Source organism: Vicia villosa, linkage group LG3 (genome assembly GCF_029867415.1).
Source record: "Vicia villosa cultivar HV-30 ecotype Madison, WI linkage group LG3, Vvil1.0, whole genome shotgun sequence".
Classification (NCBI taxonomy): Eukaryota; Viridiplantae; Streptophyta; class Magnoliopsida; order Fabales; family Fabaceae; genus Vicia; species Vicia villosa.
In genome coordinates, this window is record NC_081182.1 from 48,994,661 (window position 1) to 49,008,184 (window position 13,524).

Consider the following 13,524-nt stretch of genomic DNA (forward strand, 5'->3'; position numbering starts at 1 on the left):
TCAAAGATGGATCGTGGTAACATGAACACGAAGGCCCAACTCTTTTTGGTTTTGTTGTTGTATAACCTTAAGCCTAAGAGCCACACCTTCACCCTCACCCTTGATCTTATCTGTCTACTGTGGTGTCGTTTTTTTTACCTTCCCGTTTCACTTGGGAGGACGGCACGCCGGATCCTTCACGTGAAATTTGGAAGGATAAAGGCGTCCTTGTGGGAGAAGTCTTAAAAGTTTTTATTAGGGTGTTTGACGAGACGTTGAATCTCGCTCCTACGTTTTCTCTGGTGCGATGAGAAACTCGTGACTCTATAGTTCTTAGTAGAAAAGAACTATATATTGGTTGATTTTAGCGAACGATGCTTTGGTCTAATGTTGTATATCATCTGAGTAGTAAAGTTTCTTCTTATTTCTTATTGTTTGTTTGGACTGTTTACCCATTTTCTCCTTCAGCATTGAATAAAATGACTTAAATTACCACATAAAAAACAACAACAACAAACTCAAAGTCTAATTTATCATCATTAGACTATCCCAGCACATCAACACAGTTGCTTACGTACAAACTTCACAAACTCTATAATCCAAAAAGGATTATTTATTACATTTATTTTCACATAACTAGAGAGTGACCTCAGTCCCCTAGTTGGGACTATTACATCACAGTTTTAGAGTTTTACTCATCCATTTTGATGATACATCTGATGGACTCTCCTTTCAGCATGTAATCAAAAGCTTTGTTAATCTCTGAAAATGGTATTTTGTGTGTAATGAATTTCTCCAGTTCCAGCTCCTACAGTAATAAGTATTCACAATAACATCACATTAATAGCACAAATAACATATCATTCTTCAGTATTAGTTTATCCTCCTAAAAACACTGCAAAATTCAATATATAGAAGCTTACTCCTTTCATGTACTTCTCAACAACATTAGGAAGATCAGTGCGGGGTTTGTAGTTTCCATAGATGGTACCCTTCAGAGTCCTTTCATTCAAGAAGTTCATAGGATGAGTTTTGAAGGCATCATCTTTTTTTGAAAGTCCAACAAGTACCGCAACACCCCAACCCTAATAAAAACAAATGTTCAGCTTTAGCCTTAGTAAGCTTTATAATTTCTTTAGCAACAAGTAAGAGCAAATGATTTTTGTTTGCATACATCGTGGACACTTTCGAATGCTGAGATCATAGCCTGAATGCTACCGGAACATTCAACAGCACGATCCACACCTCCATTCGTCATTTCAGCTATTACCTGTACAACAACATCATTTTAATCCATATAGAATCATACTCAAAATGTTAGAAAAGGCATACACTACTAGAAAATTCGCTTTTAGTGACCGAATTAGAGACCGAAAATGCTTAAAAATCGGTCACTAAAACGTTTAGTGACCGATTTAGTGACCATTATTTTTCGGTTGAAAAAGTGCTAGTCGCTAAGCATTTGCGACGAATTTAGTGACCGAAACTTAGAGACCGAATTTGTGACCGAATTCAGTGACCGATTTAGAGACCGATTTTAGTGATATTTTTCATAAAATAAAATCAAAAGTTGTGATACCTAGGAATCGAACTTGTGACCTCTACATATTTTAAGAAGAACTTACCACTACACCACTTTACATCTATTGTTATATTTTATATTTAAACATATATACATATAGTTTTTTACAAATATATTATATGTTAAAACAATAAAAAATATGAAAATTTTATTAAAAATTAAAAATTGAAAGAGAATTAAAATCTTTAAAAAAATGGAAAGGAAATAATAATATAATAAAGAGGATTAAAAATAAAAAAACAAAACAAAAAATATTAGTGACCGAAATTTCGGTCTCTAATTTATATATATAAATTAAATTGCATAAAAAAATATTTCTTGTGACCGATTTAGTGACCTCTTAAAATTTGCTCATGAATATCAAATTTTGGTGGCTAATTCGGTCACTACAGTGACTGAAATTTCGGTCACTAAATTTTGGTCTCTAAATCGGTGGCTAATGTATTTTAGTGACCGATTTAGTGACCTATTAAAATTGGCTCATGAATATCATATTTCGGTGGCTAATTCGGTCACTACAGTGACCAAAATTTTTTGGTCACTAAATCGGTCACTAAAAGCGAATTTTCTTGTAGTGATATAGAACAGAAATATAATAAACTATTATTGATGAACTAACTTGTTGAACAGGCTTGTCATGATCTTTCGGGTTTATGAAATCGGTTACCCCAAACTTCTTAGCTGCGAACAAGAAAATCATAAGAAATGTCTTCCATAAAAGAATAGGCATTGAATTTATGTTGACCACAATCTTAAAGCATTTGATGGAAGATAAAAAGAATGTACCTAATTCAAATCGGCTGGGGAACAAATCAACTCCAATGATTTTTGATGCACCAGAGATCCTTGCCCCTTCAGCAGCCTATATTATGGTTTAAAGAGAAGAGCATACGTTAATAATATTGGCTCATTTCATTTCCAAACATAATTGAAACACTCACACACATATGCAAAGGTAGTATAAGAGCAATAACATACAGCAAGGCCAACAGCTCCAAGTCCAAAGATAGCAACAGAAGAGCCTGGTTTTGGTTTTGCAACATTCACAGTAGCACCAAAACCTACACAACCATCAATGCAAATTGAATTAGGAAATCACAGACTTAGCTAGTTATATATTAATATCTCAAGTTAGGGATCTTCCATATATATACCAGTGCAGAATCCACAACTGAGAATGCAAACTTTGTCAAGGGGTGCATCAGGGTTGATCTTTGCTACACATCCAGCATGAACCACAGTGTACTCGCTGAATGTGGAAGTACCGACGAAATGATGTATGGGCTGTCCCTTGATAGAGAATCTAGACTTGTTGTCGTTGAGCATGACACCTCTTTCAGTGTTGATTCTGAGAAGATCACACAGGTTGCTCTCCTCTGAATGACAATGTGGACAATCCCCACACTCTCCTGTGAATACTGGCAGGGCTTGATCTCCTGGTTTCAAATGAGTCACACCCTCACCTACGCTCTCCACAATCCTGATCATCATCATCCCAACAATTATCCATAACATGCATTCCCATTACATAATCCAAATATATAATTAAAAAACAGCCTTTGTCAAAATAAATAAAACAGATTTATAACATGTGATCCAACTTTGAATGTTGAGAGGAAAAACATACCCGGCAGCTTCATGACCTAGTATACGAGGAAACAATGGAGTTTGACCCTGAAACAGAAAGAAGACAAAAAACCATGTCAAGCTATTGCCATTCATAACAACAGGAAGAAACAAAACATACTATTTATTTTCATTATAATCTACCTTAGCTTCCCAAAAGTAAACATCTGAATGGCAAAGGGAGGTGTAGAGTATCCTGAGACGAACTTCACCGGCTTGTGGTGGCGCCACCTCTACTTCTTCAATCACCAGCGGCTTCCCAGCCTCCCATGCAATCGCAGCTACAAGTAAAAAACACAGTCAATAAATAAACCGATGATTAAAATATTGTAAGAAACAAAATGAAAATGAGCAAAACATAATTTGAAAAAAAAAAAAAGAAAAGAAAGACATTGTAGACCTCTGCACTTGATGACTTGACCAACAGTTTTCGACGACATGTTAACAGATGATGATGGTAACGTATGAGTGAGTTTTTTTTGTATACCTGTGAGTGCTACTTCATGAGTGAGGTCTATTTATAGCAGAGAGAAGGGTGAGAAATGGGAACACGGAGAGATACACCTGTTGCTGTTTGTTTTATTTTATGGCGGCACATTTTGGCTTTGACTAACCGGACACAACTCTATCTGGTTTTGGAATCTCCTCTTCTTATATTCTTATCTTTTCAAGATAAACCTTTTCTTTTTTTGATAAGCTTCAAGGTAAACTTTTAACAGCATTGCTGTATATTAAGAAACATGTGCCAATGAAACAATAGAAGGAGTGGGTGAAACTTCGCTTTGGTTAAAACTTATAGTAAACAATACTAGCATTTTTCAACTTTTAATCTCATCTCTCAACTATTGTACTACTTTATTCGTTTCTAAATATATGCGCTTTGCTTTAGCGTTTGGTTGGGAAGTTGGTTTTTGGAGTTTTTGAAGAAAAAGATATTGGAGGGTTAAGTTCATATTTTAAAATGTCTTTGATTTAAAAAAAAAATGATTTTATAGGTTAATGTATAGTGTTTTAAATTTTTTTAAAATATAATTAAAAAATATAGAAGCAATTCTTCAAAAAAATTCCCTCCAAGACCCTTCAAAAATCAATTTTCAAACCGACTCTTAAAACTCTTGAAGTTTCACGCAGATATTCAAATATAAATATATATATATATATATATATATATATATATATATATATATATATATATATATATATATATATATATATATATATATATATATATATATATATATATATATATGTTTGTGTTGTCTTATTTAAATCTACGTAGTTGTATAAATTTAATGAAATTATTTATGGGAGTTTAAAATGGTTTTTGATATTATTTATAAGTTACTTTTAATTTATTTTGATAGATTGTGTCAAATAGTTTATAAAAATTATTATTATTCATATGAAAAATAATTTAATTTAATTTTAACATTTATTTTAAAATTAACTTATACAAAAACAGAATTTATTATAAGTTACAAATAAAATATTTATTTAAATATGAACAAAGTTGTCCAAAAAAACATAACACTTTTTATTAAATCATTCTTAATAATATTGTGTGTGGTATGAATTAGATGATATAATTATAAATAAAATAATTTTAATTTGGTTTAATGTATTTTTTGGTCTCTTACTTTATTTTAAGATTTTATTTTTTTTTAACTAATAAACATTATTATTTAGTCCTTCAAAAACAATTATGTTGGTTAACTTTATCTTTTCTGTTAAAAAATTTAGAAAAAAAGTTAAATTGTGCATATGTGACAATCTAGTTTGTATAATGTAATTTGACATATTATTTATTTATTTATTTATTTATAAATAAATAAAAATAAAAGAGACAAATGAATGAACCCTAGCTAATATCCTTCATTTTTTTACAAACACTGAACCACAAAAAGTGTGAGGGAACAAAAAAGAAGACGAACACAAACAAAGAGTGTGAAACCTTAAATTCCCATAAGACGGACACGAACGAAGAGAAGACGAGCGAAGACGCACAATTATCCATCTCTAGTCTTCAAAAGGTATGAAAATGTGAACTTGTTAAAATATGAATACTATAGTTTTTGCATCTTCATCTCACTAATTCTTCTTACATTATTTAGATTGAGTAGGTCATGGGTGAGAGGTTTGAGTGTATTTTGCATCAAGGAGGTAAATTTACTGAGTTTACGAGATTAGGTTACAATGGTTTAGATTGTGTTTGGCAATGCATGTGACCCTTATTTTTCAAGTAACTTTGAAGTGTTGAGTGATTTAAAGGATTTAAGGTACCCATCCGTGGAGAGCTTGTGGTATTATGATACAATGGAGGGTCAGATTGATGTGCAAAAGGTATATCCCTATGCACGGTGCATAAGTCTCGTACGAGTAATATTTAAATTGTTTCGAGTAACATTTTAGTTAGAAACGAGTAATAATATCATAATCCATGAATAATATATGCATTATTTGTACACATCTATTAATTATGAGTAATTATTAATTGTGAGTAATGAGTACACTATTCTGAGTAATATTTACACCATTCGGAGTAATATCAAATTTTAACTATTTTGAGTAATACCATAAGTAACGAAGCATTCTCTTAAGATGTTGAAGATGTAATGTAGTTGGCTTGTGCCTAAACTGTGAGAGTTTGTTGATGGAAAATGAAAGATTTGGTCTTGTTAAATTTAAGTATTGAAGTGATCCAAGAACTTTACTATAGTGTGTGGAATTTGTTGTCGGGGTTTTGTCATGCAAGCTTAGAGTGGTTGTTTGAGATAGAGGTGTCGGGGACAATTTGGCTCCTTCCATTTCAAACTTTTCAAGAATGTCTCAAATAAATTTGTGTTGAGATAGGAATAGGCCCTTAGCCGTGGGGATGAATTCAACTCCCAAGAAATAGTACGGTGTTCCCATGTTCTTGATTGAGAATCGATTTGAGAGAGACTTAATGAAGCTTGTAAGGAATTTAACATCATTACTTGTAAGTAGAAAATCATCAACATACACAAGAAAATAAGCTAGAGTTGACCCGGAAGCATAAATGAACAATGAAAGATCATTTTGACTCATTTGAAAACCATGTGAGATGGTGAATGATTTAAGTGCATCATGTCATGCCACGCTCTTGGTGCTTGTCTCAAGCCATAGGTTGCCATGTGAAAATTTAAAAACTTATACAAATTGTTCCGGACTGGTCCAATGATTCGAATTGGCCCAATCCACTCTTTGGCCCAACGCGTTCTGGCCCAAACACGCGATAGCCTTTCCCCGACACGTCCCGGGAAACAGCAAGCTAGGACCGAGCATGCTGAAGTCGTGTGCTCGGCAACGGCTAGCTTTCCGTGTTTCCTGGCCGCTAATCACGCATAAACCCCCAAAAAGGTGGGATCGACCGTTACAAAGCTGCCCCATAAATAGCCCTCTAGCCCTAGAGGGCAAGGTAATCACTTTTCAACCCAAATTCTCTCACTTTTCTATTATACCTTGTTGTCCAAACACTTACTTTGACATCGGAGTGCCTTGCAGGTACAACCACCTTTTTTCTCTCAACCGTCCAGAAGTTCAAGCCTTACAGTTGCTGGCCACCTGTTCTGCTCGTAAAGATCAAACTCTGTAAACACAACTTTTGTATTTCAACTTGTAAGTTGATAGTTCCTCGAGAGACTAGGGTATAGTCAGAATTTCTCAAAAAAGACATTGACGGGTATTCTTTGTGGTTTGTAATATTGATAGTTGGTATTTGTTGTGGTTTTGTAATGAGTTCGGCTATAGTGGATTACATCCTTGTTGAGAAGGCAAAATCACCTTGGCAGGTGGATTGGGTTAACTTCGTTAGCATTGAACCAAGATAAAAATAATTGTGTCATTTATTTTGATTTTTATGTTCTTTGTTCTTGACTTGGGAAGAATTTTATTTTATACATTGAAACTCACTTCAAACCTCCCTTTCTTGTGTTTCTCCCACCTTCAAGATGGTTTGGTTATGATATAGCATGTTGTATTTTGGTCGATTTGGAAATTCTGGAATGATATCATATTTTTGGTTCCTCTACTATTGTAAAGAATGTGAAATAGAAGTATATTCCTAACTTGAAAATGGTATCTTGGTATACATGCAGGAGTCTCTTGCGCTTCTTTGCATGGCTTAACAACCCTACTCTTAGTCTAAGTCAATAAAGGAGTCAGTATTTTTGGTTCCTCTTAGACTTGGGTAATATATTTTGGAAATTACCTCACTAAATTTTATCTCTTATATTATATTCAATATTTCTAGTTTCAATATTATACATTAATATAATTAAATTAATATATAACTATTTAACATTTCATTTTAAAATTTTCTAATATCTTTATAATTTGTGTTATGTTGGATATTTATATGTTATTTTGAACAATTTTAAACTTGTATTTTATTTAAAAATATGTTAGATTATTTTTTAAAAATAATATAGCACATAAAAATGTATTATTTTAAATAATATACTTTATTTAATAAATATTGTGTTTTTAGTTTTTAGTTTTTATTAAAAATCATATATATAAATAGTCCGTTTAGAGACAGATAGCCCACAATCCGTCTAGGCATGGACTTAGGTAATATATTTTGGGGATTACTTCTCCCAATCTAACTGGTGGAAAAGCACTTTATGGAAATCCGAAAATGCCTCATTTATTCCAAATCAATGTGTAATTGAGCAGCACCCTCATTTTTGTAATATTTTAGTCTGGAGATACATCTCCAAAATAACCTCATACGCATATCCATTCGTAACTAAGAGACATCCTAATTTTGCCATAGTTTAATCTAGAGATGCATCTCCGTAACAACTACGGATATGCACTTCCGTAGTCACCCTTTAGTGGTAATAGACCATCTAATATAACTATACTATATTATTTGACATTTTCTAGAAATGCATTGATGTAATAGAGCATGTATTATAACTATACTATCATAATATATTTTTTTATAAATTAAATCATACATTGATCTAATAAGATGAAAGTGCCACATATAAATGAATCAATATTTAGTACATGATACAGTCAAAATAATAAATTACAAGCGATAATACTATCCATAATCCCTAATACAAATATTATACTACCGCGTATATCAGACCCCCTATTGATTCGATGTCTCATGTACTGTAATGTCGTATGTGGCTCAGATAGAGTGACATCTACAATATCCCTCCCATAAGTGCCTTCCTAAAAGTATCATTTGTCTATACCCGTTCACGAAAGATCCATAGTATAACGACATGCAAACAACACGTCAAGGACATGATCTGCCCTAACATGTTCCTTCTCTAATATCTCCTAATGAGTAGGCCTAAGTGACTCTCCCTCAGTATCTTATGTCATGAAAGGATGTGACACTCTAAAATATCACTGGACGTAGTTGAATGCACAATTCCATTCGCTAGGAGCTACAACATCTCATGCTTCAATTGGTACCAAATGATTAAGGAAATCATCATGCATGGCATCTGCATCTCTATAGACCATAGTAGGAGGAGCAGATACATATGGGTCTCTTGGAATAACCTGCATATACCCGAACTGGTGCATGACTCACTCAGGAAGATGTGGATACATCATAATTGACCCACAAGCCAACCATCTAGAGTAGAACGCTATGTCATCCATGGGACGCGTCTAACAGTGAAGTTCATACGACCGAAAAGCGTATATCGTCTGTTGTTGTGCGGTTAAGATACACTCTGAAGGGATCTGAGTGGGACGAATGCACAAGCATGTGGCATATGCTTATTGTAGTGATCAACATATGACTAGTCAGATATGCATGGGAAGTGATGGAGGATCCATGCCTAAAAATGGTATAGATGAATTATTAGTAATGATGTAGCACAAGTGTTATGATAACGGTACATAAATAGTGAATGATGCAAATATATTACCGTCAACCGCGTGAAGCTAGTTGTCTTATATTTGGTATTCCAAAGACAACATTCTGCTAACTTGGATTACATGCATGCCAAACAAGCGACCTCTCAATTATACTCATGAATCCACTCCAAGCTAGTGAAGTGTATGAGGTAAACCACATCCACGTAATAGGCACTATTGTTCACAAATATGGGTGTACTAACCAAGTACAAGAGGTATGACCTCAATGCACATGCTCTATGATACATAACTTGTTCGTCATCATCCTCGGCCTGCACTGCCACATCTAGGTGGTGTGTATATTGCCTCTCCAAGAATCCAAATCTAGCATAACACCCTCTAGTGTCTTCTAGCTTCTTCAGGGTATCCTCTAGCTCAAATTTGAAATAATTCACCATCATATCATGTGCACCAGGTCTGGTCATCCTGAAATGGCCTAATAGTCTTCTCTTGATTAGAATATGTAGTAGGTTTGACACTTCATCCATTGTGATGGACATTTCACCATGTGAAAGATGAAAATATGACGTCTTAGAGTGTCATCTCTCAACGAACGCTGAATCAAATGAAAATATGACGTCTTAGGCATCTGCATAATATGAATGGGCATCGAGTGGATGTCGCGAGGGTCAGGCTCTTTCCCTGCAAACCGATGCATGTTGTGACACTCTGACAAGTTTCAATCGATCTTGGTTATCAACTATGTTACCTATAATTAATTCAGAAAAGCAATACAAAGTAGAAAAATCAAACTTAGATGAGCGACATTGAAAATCAGACCAAACAAAGCATGCGGAAAAAATAAGAAAATGCACTTCCATGTTCTTTGAAAATCAAATTCTGAACAAATATTGAAGTGAACTTATGTATTTACCTGCAACTCAGAAAAACGAAAAATGACAGAAACACATGGTACCAAAAATTCACAAACCGCATTGCTTAGTTACACTAACAATGACTACAACTACCTATATATTGATGTATATTACACAGCCATGGTTCCTATTTCTAAATGCATGTATAAATAATTAAATGTGAAAAAAATTGAATTAAAAAACTTATCAAATGCGTAGTTGATATTGAACACTTCGATTGATTGGATGTTCAGATGAAACTTGGGTTGAATGGAGTAGAAAAGAAACTTAGATTGATAAAAACTTGAAAGGGGAAAATGAAACTTAATATCAAGTGTGTTTTGCTGGAAATGATGAAGGGAAAGGGTCTAGCACTTATTTGATTAAAATCCTGTCTAAAAATGCATTTTCGTAAATTATACGGAGATACATTTCTGTATTTATTTTTGTCAAAAATGAGAGTCTGACTCATTTATAAATGAATTGAGTGTGAACCAAAGTTCCTTCAGAATTACATTTCTGAATTTCATGAACATTTTTTATTTTTTATAAGGGTGCGTGAATAATCCTTATGATGGGAGAAATAATTCTCTATATTTTTAATCCATAAAAAATTAAATTGTTTTATATCTTTATAGATTTTTTTAGACTCTAATATAGATAATAAAATAAACAAATTTGACTAAAGGGGCAAAGAGCCCAAAGAAGATATAATGGAAGAAGATAAAATATTACAAAAAATGAAGATAACAAAACCTCAAAAGTGTCACAAATTCATTAAACCGAAATGGAATATACAACAATTCCATTATTTATTATTTTCAACATCCAAATAGAAAATTCAGTCCCCTGGTAGAGACTGTTTCAACAATGTTTTAGAATTTTATTCCTCCATTCTTATGATACACCTAATAGACTCCCCTTTCAGCATGTAATCAAAAGCTTTGTTAATCTCTGAGAATGGTACAGTGTGAGTAATGAATTTCTCAAGTTCCAGCTCCTACAATATCACATGAACATCATATTAGCAACACAAATAACATATTATTATGCAATGATAATTTCTCCTAAAAACACTGCACAATTATCAATCTATAAAAACTTACCCCTTTCATGTACTTCTCAACAACATTAGGAAGATCAGTGCGAGGTTTGTAGTTGCCATAGAAAGTTCCCTTAAGAGTCCTCTCATTCAAGAAATTCATAGGATGAGTTTTGAATGCATCATCTTTGTTTGGAACTCCAACTAGTACCGCAGTACCCCAACCCTTAGAATAATAACAAGTCAAGGTTCAGCATAACTAAGTAGTATTAATATAAACTTTTTAGCAACAAATTAAAAAAATATATATATGTTTTACTTACATCATGTACACATTCAAATGCTGAGATCATAGCTTGGTAGCTACCAGTACATTCAACAGCGCGATCTACGCCTCCATTAGTCAATTCAGCAATAACCTGTTGTACAGGTTTATCGTGATCTTTCGGGTTCACGAACTCATTCACTCCAAACTTCTTAGCTGGGAACAAGATTATTACCAAAGTTATTAAGTCATTGAATTTATGTTGACCACAATCTTAAATCACTAGATGGAACAAAGAAAGCAATGTACCTAATTCAAATCGGCTGGAGACTAAATCAACTCCAATGATTCTTGATGCACCAGAAATTCTTGCCCCTTCAGCAGCCTATATAATGGTTTAAAGAGAAGAGCAGAAGTTAATATTGTCTCATTTCATTTCCAATCATAACTGCAACACTCACACACAAATACAGTCAAGGTATTATAAGAGTAATAACATACAGCAAGGCCAACAGCACCAAGTCCAAAGATAGCAACAGAAGAGCCTGGTTTTGGTTTTGCAACATTCACAGTAGCTCCAAGACCTACACAACCATCAATGCAAATTGAATTAGGAAAACATAGATTCAGCCTAGTTATATATAAATATCTAAAGTTAGAGATCTTGTATATACCTGTGCAGATTCCACAACTGAGAATGCAGACTTTGTCAAGTGGTGCATCAGGGTTGATCTTTGCAACACAACCAGCATGAACCACAGTGTACTCACTGAATGTAGAGGTACCGACGAAATGATTAATTGGCTGTCCGTTTATAGAGAATCTAGATTTGTTGTCATTGAGCATGACACCTCTGTCAGTGTTGATCCTAAGAAGATCACACATGTTGCTTTCCTCTGACTTGCAATGTGGACAATCCCCACATTCCCCTGTGAATACTGGCAGGGCTTGATCTCCTGGTTTAAGATGGGTCACACCCTCACCTACGCTCTCCACAATCCTGATCAACATCATCCCAACAATTATCAATTACATTCATTCACATTACATACTAAATTACAGATACATTGGCTAATCAAAAGATTTAATCAAAAGAGAAGCATACCCTCCAGCTTCATGACCAAAAATACGAGGAAACAATGGAGTTTGACCCTGAAACAGTGGAAAAAAAGAAAACCATGTTAAGCTATATTAAGATTCATGACAACAGGAAGAAACAAAACACCCTATTTTCATTATAATTTACCTTAGCTTCCCAGAAGTAAACATCAGTGTGGCAAAGGGAGGTGAAGAGAATCTTGAGACGAACTTCACCGGCCTGTGGTGGCGCCACCTCTACTTCTTCAATCACCAGCGGCTTCCCAGCCTCCCATGCAACAGCAGCTACAATTATAATACACAATGTAAATTGATTATTGATCTTAGATGTACAAAAAAAATTAAAATAAAATAAAATTAGTTTTAAAAAAATGATCAATCATACCTTTGCATTTGATGACTTGACCAGCAGTACTCGACATGATTAACACAGATTGCAATAAACAAAGTGAAAATTGTTGAATAAGTTTGTATTGTAAAGCAAAGGAACAAGTTGTGAGTCCTTGTTGTTAATGGTGTTTGTTTATTTATAGTGTTGAAAAAACCAACCAATGATGTTACAAATGTAATAGTAGTAAGTACAAAACCGTTTGTTGTTTTTTGTGTCCGTAGTGCGCCTTTGGTTTTGGACACGCTGTCACACAGAGTTGCTGGTTTTCTCACTTTAGAATGAGTAAGATAACACATGATTTCTTTCTATTACTATAGGTTGAATTAGAATGAGTAAGAGTTGAAAAGAGTATTTTCCTTTTTTTTTCTTTTTCAGTTTTTGACTACCTACATCTCTAATCTGATTGTATCTTATTTCTATAAGGGATTGTTTTGTTTAGGGAAATTGTTTTGTTTAGAGGAAAAGAAATGATTTTTTAATACAAAAACAAGCATATGTAGCGTTGCTAGTTTGAGTAAGTTTTTAAATATTTATAGTGTTAAATCTTTTAATGTTTAAAAAATTATAAATAATTTTTAAAAACCAAATAAAAAATAGGGTAAAGTAGTTTTTCAAAAGATATTATTTTAAATATATATTCTTTTTATTATAATTTTTTTTTAATTTTTTTTAGTTTAAAGATATTTAATAACTTTTCATTAAAAAAAATTTGAGCTATATTTATTTAAAATGTTATATAATTTTGACAATGCCTTGATTTTTAATAATAAATATTTA

The 13,524-nt window shown here is 33.3% G+C and overlaps 2 protein-coding genes across 3 annotated transcripts; both read right to left on the minus strand.

The window, feature by feature from the left end:
- Nucleotides 1-494: 494 nt before the first annotated feature.
- On the minus strand, nucleotides 495-3,724 carry LOC131661339 (alcohol dehydrogenase 1-like). Of its 2 annotated transcripts, XM_058930850.1 has the most exons (10): nucleotides 3,588-3,724; nucleotides 3,332-3,468; nucleotides 3,189-3,235; nucleotides 2,716-3,041; nucleotides 2,540-2,622; nucleotides 2,348-2,423; nucleotides 2,181-2,242; nucleotides 1,154-1,249; nucleotides 903-1,064; nucleotides 495-787 (listed from the first exon to the last, which is right to left on the minus strand). In XM_058930850.1, the coding sequence occupies exons 1-10, from the start codon at nucleotides 3,625-3,627 to the stop codon at nucleotides 671-673; spliced, it is 1,146 nt and encodes a 381-aa protein (XP_058786833.1). In that variant the 5' UTR covers nucleotides 3,628-3,724; the 3' UTR covers nucleotides 495-670. The 2 variants fall into 2 exon arrangements, with proteins under 2 accessions (XP_058786833.1, XP_058786832.1); XM_058930849.1 differs by having other exon boundaries at nucleotides 2,181-2,423.
- Nucleotides 3,725-10,628: 6,904 nt separating this feature from the next.
- LOC131661343 (alcohol dehydrogenase 1-like) lies at nucleotides 10,629-12,891 on the minus strand. The gene is made up of 9 exons (XM_058930856.1): nucleotides 12,742-12,891; nucleotides 12,505-12,641; nucleotides 12,364-12,410; nucleotides 11,933-12,258; nucleotides 11,760-11,842; nucleotides 11,568-11,643; nucleotides 11,317-11,474; nucleotides 11,058-11,219; nucleotides 10,629-10,951 (listed from the first exon to the last, which is right to left on the minus strand). Exons 1-9 carry the CDS (start codon nucleotides 12,776-12,778, stop codon nucleotides 10,835-10,837), a joined length of 1,143 nt encoding a protein of 380 aa, XP_058786839.1. The 5' UTR covers nucleotides 12,779-12,891; the 3' UTR covers nucleotides 10,629-10,834.
- Between the last annotated feature and the right edge of the window lie 633 nt (nucleotides 12,892-13,524).